This window comes from Rana temporaria, chromosome 3, assembly GCF_905171775.1.
Source record: "Rana temporaria chromosome 3, aRanTem1.1, whole genome shotgun sequence".
NCBI classification, from domain to species: Eukaryota; Metazoa; Chordata; class Amphibia; order Anura; family Ranidae; genus Rana; species Rana temporaria.
In genome coordinates this window covers 413,536,820-413,557,680 of record NC_053491.1, presented here as the reverse complement: position 1 = coordinate 413,557,680, position 20,861 = coordinate 413,536,820, and the positions used below count along the sequence as shown (strand labels likewise).

The 20,861-nt window shown below is 45.0% G+C and overlaps 1 protein-coding gene and 1 pseudogene across 1 annotated transcript in view; both read right to left on the bottom strand.

Moving 5' to 3' along the window:
- Positions 1-20,423, bottom strand: part of LOC120933087 (scavenger receptor cysteine-rich type 1 protein M130-like) — a 55,352-nt gene extending 34,929 nt beyond the window's left edge. The window contains exons 1-2 of the mRNA XM_040346086.1: positions 20,259-20,423; positions 6,699-6,820 (exon numbers count right to left, since the gene is read on the bottom strand). Coding sequence (XP_040202020.1) covers positions 6,699-6,820; positions 20,259-20,310 — 174 coding nt within the window. The 5' untranslated portion in view covers positions 20,311-20,423. The remainder of the gene's footprint in view (positions 1-6,698; positions 6,821-20,258) is intronic.
- On the bottom strand, positions 13,336-13,441 carry LOC120933949 (annotated as a pseudogene).
- Positions 20,424-20,861: the final 438 nt, after the last annotated feature.

Sequence of the window (20,861 nt, the reverse complement as noted above, 5' to 3'; positions counted from 1 at the left end):
CTCCACTTCATGCTGAATAAACTAAATAATTTTTGTATTTTAAATAGAAAACTATCTTTAGTTAGCTTTTTACTCAAAGTGCATTTTCTTAAAATAAATGTAATAAAAATCAATTAAAAAAAAATGTAAATAAAAAAAAACATTTTTTTTTTTTTTTTTTTTTAAGTCATTGATTTTTATCCACCCTAGCCCATCTGCACTGAGGAAGATAGATGTGGCCGTATAATTTTAGCATAGTCAAGCAAACTAGATCAATATACGACAACCTCAGCTAAACTATAGAACTCCAGGGACTATGTTTTTCTATGACGCATTGTTGACAGTAAATATAGGAGTCTGTATTTGGACAAAACATGGCGGAGGGGTGCATGGAGCAGGCATGTGGAAGAAGGCCAAGCTCAGCTGTAATACACGTTATGTGTCCGAACAGTGGAGAGGACAGACCCAGTTTGAGGGGGTCTTTCTTTGTATCACGTACCAGTTGCAGCTAAGAATAGCCATAATAGACACCAAAAATAGCAGGCAGTTAAAACGATTTTACTGATAAGATCTGGAGGAAACTGAAGTAAAAGAGGAAATTGTCAAATGTGAACGAGAGGGTGGAAAGTTCTATTTACATCCAAACAGCGTGTGTGCGCATATATGAGTAGTGAAAACTCTATTCTTAACTCCTGTGCTTTCCAATTACATAAGGCATGGGAAACTAGCAAGAAAACACATGTCCTGCAACTGCAAGCAACTCAGGCCCCATACACACGGGAGGATTTATCCGCGGATACGGTCCAGCGGACCGTTTCCGCGGATAAATCCTCTCGAGGATTTCAGCAGATTTTAATGCGATGGAGTGTACTCATCATCGCATTGAAATCCGCGCCTAAATCCTCTGGCGATGACGCGTCGCGCCGTCGCCGCCATTATGACGCGGCGACGTGCGCGACGCTGTCATATAAGGAATTCCACGCATGCGTCGAATCATTACGACGCATGCGGGGGATCCCTTCGGACGGATGGATCCGGTGAGTCTGTACAGACAGCGGATCCATCCGTTGGGATGGACTCCAGCAGATGGATTTGTTGTGCATGTCAGCAAATATCCGATCTGCTGGAATCCATCTCAGGGGAGATATATCCGCGGAAAAAGACTTGCTGGCGTGTACACACCATAGGATCTATCCTCTGAAACCCATTTGCTGGGATTTTTCTGCGGATGGATTCTATGGTGTGTACGGGGCCTTAGAGTGGCATTATCAAGATTCAGATTACATTTTTATTATTTTATAGGTTTTCATTATTGCAATAAAATCCACAGGAGTTTCTTAAAGTGTAACTTTACCCACAGCTACTTGATAAAAAATAATGTTCTTACACAAAATAACTTCTATTCCACTCTATTAATTATATTACCAAAATTAGTGTGTGCTGTAAATTTCCTCAAGCATTGCCCCTGTTTCTTCTTGCCGGAGGTTGCCATTTTGCTGAAGCCCAGAACCCCTAAGCTGCAGTAAATCATAAACTGGAACTAAATCTATTGATTTAACGGTTTCAAAAAACGGTTACATTCTTGGAATGCCAAGATTGCTTAGGCCTCGTACACACGGACGGACTGTCCGATGAAAACAGTCTGCCGGACCGTTTTCATCGGACATGTCCGCTGCCGGATTTTGGTCTGATGGCTGTACACACCATTAAACCAAAATCCCCGCGGACAGGATACGCGGTGACGTGGCCGCGTGCGCGGCCCTGGAAGGTAAATACTTCCACGCATGCGTCGAATCACTTTGACGCATGCGAGGGATGGCGGTCGATCGGACATATCCAGTGAGTTTGTACAGACGACCGGACATGTCCGACGGACAGGTTTCCAGCAGACAGGTTTCTTAGCATGCTAAGAAATTTTTGTCCGCTGGAAAACGGTCGGCTGGACAAATGTCCGCCGGAAAACGGTCTGATAGGCCGTACACACGACCGAACTTGTCTGCTGAAACTGGTCCGCGGACAAATATCAGCAGACAGATCCGGTCGTGTGTACGGGGCCTAACTGTCACATTTGCTTGTGTCCTCAACCAAAATGTCAAACCATCAAATGGCTGGTTTCGTAACTGGTCAGCACCATGGCAGTTGTAGATCAAACAGAAGCAGCTTCATTGGTTGTAAACTTAAAGTGGAAGTAAACCCTTATACCGTTTTCAGCCAAGGAAGCTGCCATCTTGGCCTCGGTTCAATCTTCAACTGCCATGAAGCTGCACATGTGATCAGTTATGACCTCAGCCATTGGATGGTTTGACAGTTTGGTTGAAAGCACAACCAATGTGAAGTTAGCATTCCCAGCATGTCGGGAATGTTAACTGTGTTTTCAAAAATGTTACATTGATGGGTTTACTTCCGCTTTAAGTATAGGAGGGTTTAATTATGCTTTAAGGCTGCCAGCAGATCAACCTCTACAAATTCAGCACAGTGCCTAAAAATAGAGAGCAACTGAGCATGTGCAGAACTGGATGAGACAGTGTATTACTGGCTTTTAAACAGAATAGGCACCTATTTTTAATGGTTTACATAGCTATTGTGACAGCAGGCAGGTAAAATCGCCTGGTTGCATCCAGGATGGAAATATATATGTCCCAGATTCAGGCTTTATGCCAACTTATACCACTAGGGGGAAGTGCTGGGAGTCCTGCAGGGGAAGAGGTAATGAGCCCAGCTGAAGTAAGTGGGCTCATTAACCCTCTATAAAAACTCCCAGCATACTAAGGGAGGTGCTCCAACCTGGAACCAGTTCTGTGTGTGTATAGACTGGGGAGTGTACTATCTGTCCTGTGCGGTGAGACAAAGCTTGTATGGCAAACTTCTAAAACAGGGACACATCGGACACTTATGACACATTTTTGGGACCATTGGCATTTTGAACAGTGCTATACAAATGCACAGATTACTGTGAAAATTACACGGGCAGTGAAGGGGTTAACCACTGGTTGGCGCTGTATGGGGTTAAGTGTGCCCTAGTGAGTGATTCTTACTGTAGGGGGGATGGGCTGTGTGTGACAAGACAGTGATCACCGCTTCTGATTACAGGAAGCGGTGATCATTGTCACTAGGCAGAGGGGAGAGATGCTTGTTTACATCAGCATCCCCATCCAGGGGGTCACACACACCCACTGTCAAGCTAACCCCCTCACACTATACATGCAAAAGGGGCCAGCTTGAAGTGATGTAGCAGGTTTTAATTTTCTGACTAAACTTCCACTTTAAGAATTGGCCTTAGGAATAGCAGTTGGTTTCTCCTATGTAAACAGAATCACACAGTGCCATAAGCAAAAAACGGGAGTAAGTATTGCTGACCTTAGATCCCAATGAGGATGTCACTTATATATGTGTAAGGCTTCATGTACACTTGAACTACTTTGACCACTGGCCATGGGAAAACGCAAAACAAAATACATTTTGCACATTTTGCTGCCAGCGGTCAAATCGTTCCTCTACTGAACGCATTCAGGAGAAAAAGGTTGTAGGGGAGGTTGAACCTCACCTAACTGCAGCAGCTTCTAAACGGTCCTAAAAGCCTATGGGCCAGATTCTCAGAGGAGATACGACGGCGAGTCCAGCCGGTCGTATCTATGCGCCTGATTCATAGAATCAGTTACGCATAGATTTCCATTAGATCCGACGCCGTCGGATCTTAACTGCATATTTACGCTGGCCGCTAGGGGCGTGTACGCTGATTTACGCGTCTAAATATGTAAATCAGCTAGATACGCAAATTCACGAACATACGCCCGGCCGACGCAGTACAGATACACCGTTTACGTTAGGCTTTTCCCGGCGTAAAGTTACCTCTGCTATATGGTGGCGTAAGTGCGGCGTACCAATGTTAAGTATGGCCGTCATTCCCGCGTCGAATTTTGAATTTTTAACGTCGTTTGCGTAACTCGTCCGTGAATGGGGCTGGACGTAATTTACGTTCACGTCAAAACCAATACATCCTTGCGGCGTATTAGGAGCAATGCACACTGGGACATTTTGAGGGCTGGCGAGTGTGAGCTGCCTGGGAGCCGGGGGGGCAAGCAAGGAGAGGAGCCGCCGCTGCCGTCTGGTTTTTCAAAGCGCAGGGAACATAACAGCTTTCAATTCAATAGCTGTGTTCCCCACCACGCGCCGCCATATACAGCCCCTCCCCCTTGTCCGGGCACTTTGATGGACAGATCACCCATCCCATGTATATGTATATATGGTGGCGCACGGTGGGGAACACAGCTATTGAATTGAAAGCTGTTATGTTCCCGCGCTTTGAACAACCAGGCATCAGCGGCGGCTCCTCTCCTCTCACTCAGCACAGGTAGGCTGCTATGGGGACACTGGCTGCTATGGGGACACTGGCTGCACTGGGGACACGTGGCTGCACTGGGGACAAGTGCTGCATTGGTAGACATGGGCAGGCTGCATTTTTGAGCATGGATAAAGTTGTTGTTAATATTTATTTTTATAACTTAATTCTGCATAAAACATTTAAGTGTCATTTCATGAGAGAATTTATGAGGGCGTGTCTAGGGGCGGGACATGGTAGGGGTTGGGCAGGGCAACTGGTGGCGAGTACGCCTTGAGGCCTGGCTAGTAGCTCAGAAATGTTGAGCCCTGCCATGAGGCATTGTAACGCACTGACATTCACAGACATGACTAGGCATGATGGGAATTGTAGTTCCTGAACAACTGGAGGGCCGTAGTTTGAAGATCCCTGCAATAGAGGATATTACCCAGACAGAAAGTGATGGAAAAGGTACCAAATGAGAACAAAAACAGCTACAACCTATTTTTCTTTTCTTTTTTTATCAGAGTTGCCAAGTATTAGAACCTTTATTTGTTTATTTGGGGGTGTTTTGCCTGTCTGTATTTTCCCATCCCTTTCTATTCTGTTGTATTCTAATCCAGGACAGCAACAAAATAGAAACTCTTCTCCACTTTGTCCAGAACAAAAAATAAGTTATGACTGGGAATGAAGTTTTTACCGCTAAAGTACATAAAAGGAAATACATGTAATAATTAAAGCAGCTGACAAACAGGATTCTTGATGAGAAGCAGTTTGGGCTTTAGTAGGTTAGTCCTAGGATTTTACATCTACTTGGTACTAAAGAAAATCATTTTGAGTTTACATTCTTTATTTATTAGCAGGCCACAAAATCTCTAAAATTGTCTGTGGAATGTTCCCCTTCTCACCACTTAAGACAGTAAACAAGACAAGCCTCTGCCCTAAATCCATCCATGATTAGATCTTTCATTAGAGGGATTTCCTAATTATAGATCAAAACAGTATAAATAAGCTGGATAGGCTTCTAATAAATGGCCACACATAGGATCTGCCTTCTAGATTTGGATGGAAAAGCCTATTATTTTTGGTGAAAAAGTGTAACATATCGTGCTCACTGCCATAGGTCTTTTACAGTTTTTATGATAAGTTTGGGAACAAATCATATAATGTAAGTACCGTATATACTCGAGTATAAGCCGTGTTTTTCAGCACTGCTGACTTAATATTAGCACACTTACCCGTCCTGGAGTCCAGCGCCGTCTGCAGCAAAGGACGAGCGATCGCTCATCACTCTGCTGCCCCCCCCCCCGCCATCTTCAGTGAGGGAACCAGGAAGTGAAGCACTCTGGCTTCACTGCGCGGTTCCCTACGGCGCATGCGCGAGTTGCGCTGCGCCTGCTGATTGGCTCCCGCTGTGCTCTGGGGGGGGGGGGAGGTGACGTCCCAGACTGTGGCCAGAAGTGGGTGCACCCCCCTCCGCCCTGAAAGGTGTCAAATGTGACACCAGAGGGGGGAGGGTTCCAATCAGCGGGAGTTCCACTTTAGGGTGGAGCTCCGCTTTAACCTTATCAACCAATCAGAATTCAGCTTTTTTTACACTTTTCTCCTGAAAGAGGACCATCGTCCAGATGTGTCTACTGCAGTCTTAGGTCAACTATATGAATATGTTTATTACCTAATATTTAAAGTGGTTGTAAACCCTTTACAACCACTTTTTGCTACAGGTCAGTCTATTATAAGGCTGACCTGTAGCTACCCCAGATATCTCTTAACAGTTTAGGAGATCTGCATGTGCCGACGTCATCGGCACATGCGCACTGAAGCAATGGCAAGTACGGGAGTGACATCATCGTGGCTCCGGCTATTTACAGCGCCGAAACACACGATACCCAGAAGTAACTCCGGGAATGATGTCGCCGGGCCGGAGTGGGGGTACGAGGACCGCTGCGGGGGCTTCAATCTAAGGTAAGGTGAATGGGGTATGCTATGCATACTAGCTCATTATGCCTTTGTCTTGCAGGTTTTTTTTGTGGGTTTACAACCACTTTAAAATATAACTAAACACAAAACTTTTTTTTCTTAGTTTTGTAAGTATTGGAGAGGCATTAAACATCTGTCAGGGCTTTATTGCTGTCTATGCCCTTGTTAGGGAGATTCACTCTCTCAATTTATCATGTTTACCGCTGTCATCAAAAGTGAAAGAAAATCCTAAACTTGGGATTGTCCCCGAAACAGTAATAGAGGGGGCATCCTCCAATAGGAACACTAGTTCTGGTGACCCATTTTGGAGGGATTTCCTATCACTTCCTGTTTTGGACATGGGACAGGAAATGAAGGGAAATCTTCCTTAATGGGACACAGATGGCAAAACAGCAAAACGAAAAAACATTGGAAACCATACCAGTCTGCCAGTATCATTGCTGAACACGAAGATGATCCCTTGACATGTTTCTCCACTCTCCACCATGGATTCATTCTGCAAAGTCACCAGTGAGCTGCTTATGTCCGTGGTACCACTTAAGCCTTGTAAATAAATATTGGAGAGAACAGGAAAACAGATCAGTCACACAAATAATGAATATGTCACTAACAGCATGCCATTAAAATAAATAATATGGGCTGAAAAATTTGATAGAAAACACAACTATGGGTGCTCCCATTGGGATATTCTGATAATATAAAATGTTATCAGCTTTCTGGATTTTGTGCATGTACCCTTTTAGATCGAATCTGATGATAATTAGATTGGATATGGGCTGTCCCTGATTTTAGAAATTAACAATAAAGAACCAAGGTATCAAATATATAACATTCTGTAGCAGGAGAACCACATTTATGTACTTACACGGTATATTTTTTATTCAAGTGCATTAGGCATCATTCACACAGCACTGCATGTATAAGATCAACCATGTTCTTATTGATGGAGTTCAGCCCGAGGTTCCACCACTCTTAATTTGGGAGCCTTGCACAAAAAAGGCCCCTTTTAGGGCACTACACCCCAATACCCAAACACCCATCTACAAAGTGTCAACTGAGCCATTTGCCTAAAAATACCCTCTTTGACCATGGCGAGTTTAAACCATGTAATTTAAAAAATACACAATGTGAACATATCTTTGAAGATCACGTTGGATTGGAAACTTGATATAAATATGTATGTCAATTTTAAATTATATTTTTTTTTTTAAAGCCCACGGTGCGTGAACACACTCCAAAAACTGCACACACATAAAGAGTGAAACACAAAAACATGCAACGGGTCTTCACACATCTTCTAAAATCAGAGGACCTTGCCCTGATCCCCCGGGGCATTAGGCTCCAGATGGGGACTGGGGTACTTACACTTGGTTCATCTGGCCGAAACCAGACGGACCCCTTTCTCTGGAGGGTCTGCCGAAACAGACCCACCCAAGTACTAGGTGGGGCTTCCCTGAAGGGAGACCCCCATGAGAGAGGGCGAACCAAGCCAGGCCATGTCCACCCCCTCCCAAGACTTTCAGGGAAGGCCGAGGACCTACACCCTACCAGTCACACATGCAAAATCATATACAAACATAAAAATACAAAAAGTGACAAACATAGGCTTAAAGCGGGAGTTCACCCATTTATAAAAAAAAAAAAAATTCTCCCCTTAGATTCCTGCTCGTTCGGTCTAGGGGAATCGGCTATTTGTATTAAAATATGAGCAGTACTTACCCGTTTTCGAGCTGCATCTTCTTCCGTCGCTTCCGGGTATGGGTCTTCGGGAGCGGGCGTTCCTTCTTGATTGACAGGCTTCAGACGGTCGCATCCATCGCGTTACTCGTAGCCGAAAGAAGCCGAACGTCAGTGCGGCTCTATACTGCGCCTGCGCACCGACGTTCGGCTTCTTTCGGAAAATCGTGACGCGATGGATGCGACCGTCGGAAGCCTCTCGGAAGACTGTCAATCAAGAAGGAACGCCCATTCCCGCAGCCCATACCCGGAAGCGACGGAGAGGATGCATCTCGTAAACGGGTAAGTACTGCACATATTTTAAAACAAATTGCCGATTCCCCTAGAGAAAACGAGCAGGAATCTAAGGGGAAAAAGTGCCCTCTAAGGGTGAACCCCCGCTTTAAATAAAAGAAAGTGGGGGAGAAGGAAGTTGAGAGGAGAGTGAAAAGTGGTCATTGTGTAATACAATGACCAGGCTCTCCGGCCAGGAATCAAAAATTCCTCCGGTCCCAGCCAAAAGGCCTGGCCAAGGAGGCATACCCCAGGACGAAGTCAATTGCGACAAAACGACGTAGGGTGAAGCGGTGTGCTGACGTCATCACTAGATACAGATTCCCGGAGAGAATGGGCTGTGTTAGCCGGCCGGCTACAAACTTTCACATGCGATTTTATATCTTCTTATTGTAAGTGCGATTTTATTTATTTTATACATTAAAACGTTTTACTGGATTACGCTATGTCAGGCTTCTTTCCTTCCTCACTTGGCTGCATTCATACCTGACCATCTGTGAGCGGTAGGAGATCCATTTGACATCGGGTTAACGATATCCTGCTACATAGATCTCTAGGCTGGGTTTGAAAGCCACACGCCAACAGAAGATCTCTGGATGGGATCTTCCCTTTCTGTAAGAGGAAGTTTATTTGGAAGGTGGAGGATTTCCTTTCTATCCCATCACTGTTCTGTGGTTTCTTTTGGTTTGATGTCACCATTTTACCTGTAGGAGAGCAGCACATTTCCAGCTATTAAACTACCATCTGATGCGTCCTTTCCTTGGAAATAGGACATTGATTTGCTCACCCCTTTTTCACTGGGACCTATCAATATGTGACACAAATAGGGTCACCTATTTGTTTTAGTGACTTCAACACATTTACAGCACTAAGTTTTGCAATATATATATACTTGCTGGTTTTTTGTTTGAGTCATCACGTTAGTTGCGCAGCTTGTTTTTCTATAATTGTCTATTTTGTAGTATGAGAAGGTTTGGTACAAATGGCTTAAAGCCCCTGATACATGTGTATAATGTGTCCAGATGTTTAAAAAACGCTGTTTCCTTATTCTTCTTCTTCTTATGGTTTCTTCTTTTATATGAGGCTTCGTACACACGACCGAGTTACTCGTCGGGCGAAACACATCATTTTCCTCGTCGAGTTCCTTTTTAGGCTTGTCGAAGAACTCGACAAGCTTGCATTGCGTACACACAGTCAAGACAAAATCTCCTCGTTCTCAAACGCAGTGACTACAACACATAAGACGGCAGGGGAAGTTTGATTCCACTTGCACAACTCTTGGGGCTGCTTTTGCTAATCTCATGTGTTTGCGTGTTAAAGTGGAGGTTCACCCAAAAGATCAATTTTTAACATTAGATTGAGGCTAATTACGGGAAGCACAATCGGGTGTTTTTTTTTTTATTCAATGCAGTACTTTCCATTTTAGAGATGGATGTTCTTCGCGGCTTTCGGGTATGTGCTGCGGGACTGGGCGTTCCTATTTGATTGACATGCTTCTGACCGTCGCATACAGCGCGTCACGAGTTTCCGAAAGTAGTCGAACGTCGGTGCGCAGGCGCCGTATAGAGCCGCACCGACGTTCGGCAACTCGTGACGCGCTGTATGCAACCGTCGGAAGGCTCTCAATCAAATAGGAACGCCCAGTCCCGAAGACCATACCCGGAAGCGGCGGAGAACATCTATCTCTAAAACGGTAAGTACTGCATTGATTTAAAAAAAACACCCGATTGTGCTTTCCGTAATTAGCCTCAATCTAATGTTAAAAAATGTTTTCGGGTGAACCCCCGCTTTAAGTAAAAGTTTGGTAAGAGACTATTTGCACTTTTCAGTCTTTTCAGTCTTTAAAAATGTGTTCTCTCCATTACAAATGCTACTTTTACTCCCGTCTCATACTTTATTATGAGCAAGCGCGGGTTCCTTAGCATACACACGATTGAGTTTCTCGTCGGAAATCAGCCCGACGAGGAACTCGACGAGCCAATTTAACTCCCTTCGAGGAAAAAGAGAACTTGCTCTCTTTTTGGCTCGACGAATTCCTCGACAGTTTCCTCGATGAAAATGTACACAGGAAACTGGTCGTGTGTACAGGGCCTGAGGGTTTTACTGATGTTCAGGTGGGGAGGTTTGGGGGGTGGGATGGGGTGGGGGCCCCCCGGCGGCACAAGGTACTATGATGGCACATCTCACGTCTGCTAATGATGCCGGTAATTCTTTTTTTTCTATATGTGTATGTACCATGGCGAAATGTAGCTGAATGATACTAGTAGCAATTTTGTCATTTGCATGTACCAATGTATGATTATTTTTATATGTACCATCTTTTTTTTTTTCAATAAAAATACTTTGATTTAATTGGCTATTTTGTGTGTCTCACATTTAAAGTTGCAGCATTCGTTTTTTTTTTTTCGTTTGTCCATTTGACAGCGCAGGAGTACCACAATCTTTACACTCACAGTGATTTTATGGCACCCTGGACTGCCACTCCAGGGGCACATACACCATGGGCTTCTTTTCAGGCCCGACCCTCAGCCGGACCAGTGCAGCCCTCCATCCCTGCCAGATAGTGAGCCGTCTAGGTTTTCTCGGGGAGAGCCGTGGACACCAAACACAGCCTCCACTAGGGCTGCGCATCTTCACCGATCTCACGATTCGATGCGATTACGATTATCAAGTCCACGATTCGATTCGATTCGATTCCGCGATGCATCACGATGCATCACGATTGCAGCGCAAGTGCGCATGGCTTTCATCAAAAAAAAATTAAGTACTCCATTTTTTTTTCTATCTGTTCTTAAAAAAAAAAAAAAAAACACACAATAACACTTCCTGCATGTAGCAAAGTCTAAACACAGCAGACATGCTACAGGAGATGGTCAGAGACTGCAGACATGCTACAGGAGATGGTCAGAGACTGCAGACATGCTACAGGAGATGGTCAGAGACTGCAGACATGCTACAGGAGATGGTCAGAGACTGCAGACATGCTACAGGAGATGGTCAGAGACTGCAGACATGGTACAAGAGATGGTCAGAGACTGCAGACATGCTACAGGAGATGGTCAGAGACTGCAGACATGCTACAGGAGATGGTCAGAGACTGCAGACATGCTACAGGAGATGGTCAGAGACTGCAGACATGCTACAGGAGATGGTCAGAGACTGCAGACATGCTACAGGAGATGGTCAGAGACTGCAGACATGGTACAAGAGATGGTCAGAGACTGCAGACATGCTACAGGAGATGGTCAGAGACTGCAGACATGCTACAGGAGATGGTCAGAGACTGCAGACATGCTACAGGAGATGGTCAGAGACTGCAGACATGGTACAAGAGATGGTCAGAGACTGCAGACCTGCTACAGGAGATGGTCAGAGACTGCAGACCTGCTACAGGAGATGGTCAGAGACTGCAGACATGATTCAGGAGATGATTATTCTACCCCATGCACCGTCACTACGTGTTAAAACAATGCACCCTCATCTTATCTGTGATCTGTGGTACTGCTAGCCACCGTGGTCACTCAGTGAAAGTGAAACGGTTGGTAAAGTGATCTCTATCTCTCCTTCTCCAATCTTCGTGGCACACTGGCATTGAACAAACAGCTACAACAACATATGCCATTTAATTAATTATGGTTTTATGTATTCATTCTCTTAGTGATTGATTCACATAACTTCATTACTTAGCTTGTTTGTATGATTTATGGTTTTGCTCATCACTGCCCCACACATGCACTGCATTGCATGTGTGGGGCAGTGATGAGCTAAATCATACAAACAAGGTAAGTAATGAAGTTTTGATCAATCAGTAAGACATTGGACAATAGATTAGAGCTAGACCTACATAAACCATAATTAATTAAATGGCAATGGTATGGTCACAAACTCAGTTTAATGTTTAGAAATACAGAATAATTCAGTTTACCCAATCACCATCATTAATATTTATTATTTACAATTATTATTACAGTCATACATTTGGCATATTTGAATTTTGCAGTCCACTCCACATGGTGCATCAAAGATATGATAATATATTATATTATATACCTTGGTTACAGTTATAAGTGTACTAGTAGTACTACTGTGACAGTCAGTGTCTCTGTTGTGTACCTGATGATGATGATGACGACGAGTCAGTTCTGCACTCAGCTACTCACTGCTGGAGGTCTCCTCTCCTGTTGCCTGTGAGGAGGACAGAGGACAAGTGCAGCCTGTCTCGCTCGGGGTCTCTCTCCCACAGTCCTGCAGCTGCTGCCCACAGCAGCCAGTTGTGAGTCGGCAACGTTCTCCCCCTGTACCAGGCAGCCTGCAGTGCACGCTGCATAGTAATAGTAAGCCAAGGAGGACAGCTCTGGGAACTGGGACCGGAACTCACAACAGGTGTCACTCTGTCTCCTCTCACGTGTCTGCCAGTGAAGCAAGTGACACAGGGCGGCTGTGGATGACGTCGGCGGAAGGTGGAAAAAGACGGCGCTTACTTCGGCTGGGGACTCGGAGGAAAGCTAAGTGTCTGAGCGCTCTGGGGGGGGGGGCTTCGGGGGGAGGGCTACGCTGTGCTGGCGCTGCACGTGTCCATCTCCTCTCCTCAGGACTCCGAGTGTGATACAGGGGAAGGCGGCAAAACTTCGGCTCCGCGCGGCAGGACGCGACGATGACGTCATCAACATGCATCGATTATTTAAAGCAACCGCATCGATGCAGAATCGCCGGGGGTCGAATCGCGATGCATCGCTGCATCGATTATATTCGACAGCCCTAGCCTCCACCGGTACTAACCTTTCCAGGCCCCCATCATGGTCCAGTGGATTTGCATGGCAACACCCTAATCTAGTGACAGCTCCTCCACCGGACACTGACAGAAACAGCGACCACACCAATCGTAGCCAGAAGGCCGGAATGACCCAGCCCTTCAGCCAGACCAGTGCAGCACCCATCCTCACCAGGGGCACCCTTCTGGCATGCTCAGACTCGACCATTCACTAGCCTCCATGACCTAGGAGCGGCAGGGCCCCTGATGAAACAGACCATCCAGGTACCATTACGCCAAAGGATTTGCATAGCCCTCCCCATTGAGAGCAGCACAGCCCTTCCTCTGGCAACTGATAAGAACAGATACTACACTTAATCTTAGCCAAAAGGCCAAGAAGCGATCATACAGTCTGTGATCATAAACAAGGAGACCTCCACAGTTGCTAAACATATAGGGTAAGCGGGTGGTACCTCCTTCATGTTCCCCTACTTATTAGGCACCAAGTGTGAGTCACATAGGAGGCCTACCCTGGGGTGGGTTCTTCTGAGCTATGCTAGACACCTAGAATGGGTCACTGTCTTGCACATGGGGCACCTTTATTTGTGCCATGCTCACCAATGCCTTTGACAGGCTGGAGGTCACTTGTAGAGAAAACTCAACCTTAGGGTTGACCTCTTACTTGAACAGATGACTGAACTTAATTAACTCTTTGCATGTCAATAAATGGACAGACTTCAGCAACAGCATCACTCGTGAAGATTATAATGGGAACGAACACTAGGATATGCACCTTTGTCCTTTTTATAATGACTCAGGACCAGTGGGTCAGACCCAAGACGCCCACCATGAAAAAATCTGGGAACAAAGTTAAAGCAGAGTTCCACATGTTTTTTTAGTTTACTGCAGGGCTTTTTTTCAGGGGGAACTTGGGGGAACTCAGTTCCACCACCTCTGGCTCAGACCCTTTGGTGCCTGCTCACCACAAGCACTTGTAAACACAGAAGTCTGGTTTCTGTTTTTACAAGTGACAGCTCTGCACTCTGTGTGTAACCCCCCTGAACTCTGTATGTAATGCAATCCTGGTATTTAATGCCCCTCAAGACCCTTCTACTGTTTGTGAAATCTGAACGGAGTCATGGTTGAGTTCCTGCACCTATTTTCTGAGAAAAAAAAGCTCTGGTTTACTGGATTAAAAGTCAGCAGCTACAAAAAGTGTAGCTGCTGCCTTTTAATAAACGGAGACTCACCTGTCCCACGGTCCAGCGATGCGGGCGGCCACCCGGAGCCTCGCTCCTCTTCCCCTCCTCTCTGCCGGCAACATCATAGCAACATCCAAAGGAAAATAACTTGCTGCTCCTGGTGAGACAGGCATGTTGATTTCACGGGTGCCCACCCTGGCTCACCTCCGCATACAACCAACAATGAAAGAGATGTCTGCACTCCAAGATCAATCAAAACTCTTTAATTTCCGAACATCCCAAGTGTTACAAACAGACAGGCAGGTAGACTAGTTTTACACACTAACAGGTGCGCTTATTCATAACTCACTGCTGAGAGAGGCACCCTCTTTGGGCTTATTGGGGGTATTTTTAACACCGCAATGATCTTGGCCACATATGTACTGTATTGTGATCTCTTGGTTCTGTAAGTGTACATTTTGTTGATTATAATCAGGTTTTCTGATAAATATTATTGGATGATTTCTCATTATTGTTTAGCTTGCAGATGCTCGTTCCCCTAAGAAAGACACTACGTTTGGTAAAAACACATTGGGCATGAAAGGAGTTATACCCAATATGCCTTGATCACTATTGTGTATTGTCTTTATTTTTATTTCATATTTTTTATATGTGTAATCCCCCACAGCTACTACCCTTTGTCCCACGTGACCCTCCCTTGTAGATTGTAAGCTCTAACAAGCAGGGCCCTCTGATCCCTCCTGTATTGAATTGTATTGTAACTGTACTGTCTTCCCTGATGTTGTAAAGTGCTGTGCAAACTGTTGGCGCTATATAAATCCTATATAATAATAATAATAATAAAACATATTTCATAGACTTATACACATGAATGTGTAGAATGCCTAAAGTCTAATGCCGCGTACACACGATCGTTTTTCGTCATGAAAAAAACGACGTTTTTAAAAACGTCATTTAAAATGATCGTGTGTGGGCTTCACGTCGTTTTCCGGCTTCTGAAAATGTAGTTTTTCGTGTTGTTAAAAATGATTGTGTGTGGGCAAAAACATCGTTTTAAACCCGCGCATTCCCAGAAGCAAGTTATGAGACGGGAGCGCTCGTTCAGGTAAAACTACCGTTCATAATGGAGTAAGCACATTCATCACGCTGTAACAGACAAAAAAGCGCGAATCGTCTTTTACTAACAAGGAATCAGCTAAAAGCAGCCCAAAGGCGAAAAGAACTTCCCCTTTAGAGTGCTGTTGTACGTGTTGTACGTCACCGTGCTTTGTTCATCATTTTTCAAAAACGATGGTGTGTGGGCAACATTGTTTTTAATGATGAAGTTGGAAAACTTTGTTTTTTGGACATGCTGAAAAACGGAAAAAAAATGTCATGCCGAAAAACGATCGTGTGTACGCGGCATTACTCAAATATGGAAGTTCACACTTAAAGATATAGGGATGTTGTCATTCATAGGCAGGGTGTGATCACTTGGTTATTGCTCCTAATATTTTTTGGGCAGCAAGTATTATGCGTATCTGTGCGTTGTGGTGTATATCAAATTTTTGTGCACTGGAAACCAATTCAAAATGACTGGTCTACCTTACCTCAACATGTTAATTGGTAAAATAACGCACAATTACATGCTTTTTGAAATGCACCCCAATACACTAGGGCCCACATTCTCAAAGGACTTACGACAGCGTATCGCCATGTACGCCGTCGTAAGTCCGAATGAGAGCCGTCGTATCTATGCGGCCGATTCTTAGAATCAGTTACGCATAAATTAGGCTAAGATACGAGCGGCGTAAGTCTCTTACACCTTCGTATCTTGGGGTGCATATTTACGCTGGCCGCTAGGTGGCGCTTCCGTAGATTTCCGCGTCGAATATGCTAATGAGCTAGATACGCCGATTCACGAACGTACGTGCGCCCGGCGTAGCAAGATACGTTGTTTACGTAAGACATACGCCGGCGTAAAGTTACCCCTCATAAAGCAGGGGTGAGTCATGTTAGGTATGGACGTCGGAACAGCGTTGTGTTTTACGTTGTTTGCGTAAGTTGTCCGTGAATGGGGCTGGACGTAAGTTACGTTCACGTCGACTAGGCATTGAGCGGGCGTAATTTAATTTGAAAATTCGACGTGATACTGAGCATGCGCGCGCATGCGCGTTCGAAAAAAGCGGCATTTACGTGGGGTCATGATTAGTTTACATAAAACACGCCCCCTGTTCCTCATTTGATTTAGGCGCGCTTACGCCGGCAAAATTACGCTACGCCGCCGTAACTTTAGACGCAAGTGCTTTGTGAATACAGCACTTGCCTCTCTAAGTTGCGGCGGCGTAGCGTAACTACAATACGCTACGCCCGCCTATATTTACGCCGCTGACTGTGAATCTGGCCCTTGGTGTCAAAGTGGCCTTTATAGTGTACGGTGGGTTAGGTGCTAGAAATGAAGGTATAGGTTAAGGGGTAAAGAAAGCCTGCAGGTGGATGGCTTTTTCACTGTGGCCTATGTAGAAGGCCACCAGTACACAGTACCATGCCACCCTGCCAACTGAGAAGAAAATCTGGTTGCCAACTGGCATAGTTTACAGCTCCTTGTCTGGCTCTCTCACTGTTAAACGATACGATAAATGTCAAGGGGGTAGAGTTCCCATAAGAAGGCAATCTGTTAACTTATCTACAGGTATAGTAACCTTTGAACACTTTCGCTGCCACGGCCATAGCTGTTATGACAGGGGAGCTGGCATATAAACAAACTTCTGTCTGCTATAGCATATAGGATGTTGCAAGAGCCCAAAAACGTGTACACATTACATACTTAGGTGTAAATTGCGTAAAAATACTCAACTCGAATACAGGCTGTTTTTTTTTTTTTTTTCCTGCTGGATGCTGATGTGTATTATGTACCTAAATGACAATAAGTGACTAGGCTATACTATACAGTAGTAGTATTCTATAATAATAAAAATAGCCTGTACTGATCGGAAAAAATCTTGTTTTTCCCTTAAGGCCCTGTTCACACTGGCATTAAAATCAGGAGTTTGAGGCACATTATTATTGCTCCTCAAAGTCCTAGTAAAGCAGTCTACAGGTGATAATATGGTCATCACACAGTGCTGTACTCATTGTTGTGCTTCAAAAATGAAGCTTCATGTGGAGGAGTTGAATCATCTCAAATTCCTTCCATTCAAGTCTATTATAATGCACCATAAACGCACCGGAACGCACCTTGTTCACAACAGCCAAACAAATAAGTATCTGGGGTGCACATCAAACGCGCATACGGCATTTGGGGAGCGTTTTTTTAATGCGCCTTTAACATGCGCTAAACCTAACAACTCGATAGTTGCGTTTGTTCAGCGTCAGTATTTTTAGCAAGTGTGAAAAAGGCCTAATACCAGGCAGCAAAGCATCACATAAGTTGTACTGATCCCTGTAATAAACACCCAAATGTCAATATGGTAGGTGAAACGTGTATTCAGAGCCCCGAACTGATCAATGGAGTCCACGCAATGTTTTTCAGCATTCAGGCATTTCTTTTTATGGATCTGCATGCAGCCCATTGTTTTTTATGAGCTCATGCTCACAGTCACGTAATAGTTTATAAACTAGAGCCAGGTTCAGATCCATAAAAAAAAAAAAAAACATAAATCTGAATTACTGGTTAGTATTTTATGTGCGTACGCATATATACGCATGTACGTGTGTGTGTGTGTGTATGTATCACACACCCTATAAAGCGGACTGAGTTCCACCCAAAAGTGGAACTTCCACTTTAAGCACTCCTCACCCCCTTACATGCCACGTTTGGCATGTAATTTTTCTGGGGGGGGGGATTCGGTAGGAGTGGGACTTCCTGTCCCACTTCCTCCTTCTGCCCAGGGACCACCTAGGCGACTCCTCCTCTCGCCTCAGACGGCCCCTCCCTCTAGGCAATCTCCTGGGACACATGACAGGTCTCAGGAGATCGCCTGTCCACTGCTAGAGCGCAGCGCAACTCTGGCATGTGCAGTGCGTGCCCGGCCGTGAAACCGAAAGCTGTCACGGCCGGGTGCCCACAGTCTGAATGGAGGCGCCGGCAGAGAGGAGCGACGCTCCGGGCGGCCGCATCGCTGGACCACGGAGCAGGTAAGTGTCTGTTTAATAAAAGTCAGCAGCTACACTTTTTGTAGCTGCTGACTTTTAATAAACATAAAAAGGCTGGAATTCCCCTTTAAATAAAAAAGCAGCAATGTGCAAGAAAAGGCACCAGGATTATCTATTTGATTATTAGAGTATAATATTAGTTGAATATCTTTACGCGAAAGAGCATTTTGAGAGCTAGAAGAAAATTACATGCTTATATGCTTGTTTACGCTACGGATGTTTACAGATGTGTCTATATGCATGTAAATGTATGCACTATAAGCCCTGGTTCACATTGGTACCATTTGACATGCGACTTGACATGTCAAATCACATGTCAAATGGTCAGCAATTGCCGGGGATCTGCCGTGCTGGTTCCAGCTATCTTGGAAGTTCCAGCGCATGCGCAATCTGATGTGCTGAGACGGTTCCAGCTAACGGGGAAGTTCCTTGGAAGTCTGCGCAGGCGCAAACTTGCTGACGGAAATCTCCGAACCTCGGCCGGCATCCAGGGCGACGTGGATTTCGAGGTAAGTGGCCAGTCGGCCTCACGTCCTTGCTTCGCTCGGACGGCTCTCTCCGCTCGCTCGGCCTCCTGGCTCTTTTTTTTAACATCCTCCAATCCACGGGGATGTTAAAGAATGAGCCTGGATGCCGGGCGAGGTTCGGAGATTTCTGTCGGGAAGTTTGCGCCTGCGCAGACTTCCAAGGAACTTCCCCGTTAGGAGAACATAGAGGACAAGTCACCGGCAATGGCTCCGTCCTAATCAGTGCGACGCTGCATTTGCGGCACTGCACCGATTTTTAAAAAGTATTTTCTGTTCTACTTTGTGCGATTTCAGGCTGCGATTTACATTGACATCTGTGCAGAAACCCTCACAGATGTCTCTGAAATCACGGCCAAAGTCGGGACTGACAAGCGGAAGTGAAATCGTGCGAGTTCAGGCTTCATTCCCGCAGCTCAGTGAGAACTTGGGCTAAGGGCCATATTTGAATTTTTTTACAGGAACTTTATGCCAGGAAGATCTGGCATCAGAACCATGTGCAAGAAACCTGGGGCTTGTACTAGGTGCAGTCAAACGCACATTTAAACGCACTATGGACGCATATGCAAGAAAAATGAATGTATTTTAACGATCCTAGTTTACCATATTTAGGTGCTTTCATGTGCATTTTTTCACAAGGAAAAGTATAAAAACGCGCACCGCAAACGCATGCAACTCTGTAAAAAAGTTCATAATAGTGCCAATAAAATGCAAATTCACCCCAAATGCACTGCAAATATGCTGCAAACGCATTACAAATGCATGTAAACACGGATTCAGAACTGCACACTGAACACAGATTTTGCAGCGTAAACGAGCCCCTACGGTGGCCATACACACTCAATTTACTTTCCAATCAATCTCTCCAAAAAGAAATGATCACTCTATAGATGACAACCGATTCAATCGTTATGACACACACAGAAAAGCGGATGTCGGTCAATAGTTTAAAGATAAGTTATCAATCGCATCTCTGTTTTCATCAGGCGATCTCACAACCTGATCCAAATTCATAAACAAAAGCATGTGCTGCCGATTGATGCAACGCGATTGATAATTCTGCGCTCTGTCCGATCGTTCTTTTTATTGAATCCCATCTATATGGATTGGGAGGGAAATTGCAGCTATTGAATAGTTTGTTGATTCAATGGCTTTGATCGAATCGCACATCGATCGGATAACAATCAAAGCGTGTATGGCCACTAAGAGATCATGGATGTCTCCAGGAAAGAGACTGCTGAAGTTAGAGATTTGTAGCAGTTGAAGCTTCAGGAAAGCAGAGGTGAAGAGAGATTAGGACGGGAAGAGACTACAGCAGGATCCAGGGAAGAGATACAAAACTTAAAGGAAAACAAACTCACCAAAACAGGAAAAGCACAGCAAATAACAGGAAAGGGGCAGTGCCAGCTCCATGCCAGGGACAGGAGAATGGGGAGGATGGGAGGACTTGTGTGTACTGGGAGGAGGAGGAGAAGCTGGGAGAGGAACAGACGTGTGTATGGGAGAGGAGGGCCATGTATACAGGAGTGGCTCAGGGAGTACCTGTGTGTACAGAGGAGGGGACTGTCTGTCTATGGAGACACTCAGCACTTCCTGACATACAACATTCTCACTCAGCTGCTTCCGTGAGACTACAAGTCTCAGCATGCTTCCTACACTATACTAGGATTAGGATCTGGGATGCAGCAGCTCTGTCCATGAATGCTAGACCTTCACATTGACCAGGGACTAGTTCAGACTTCTGCTCCCAGCTTTTCACTTTTCTTTTTTATTTTGGTCATGCTGGATTTGGTTATAGATGTTATTTGCACTTTATTATTTTAAGTGGAACTGTAGATAAAACGTCTTTTGGGGGACAGTGTGGAGTAGGGTTACATCCCAGCGTAAAATGACACTATACTCTGGTTTAACCCTTTCATGCCTAAAGCCTATTTCTGATTTTTTTTTTTGCCTTTAAGTTAAAA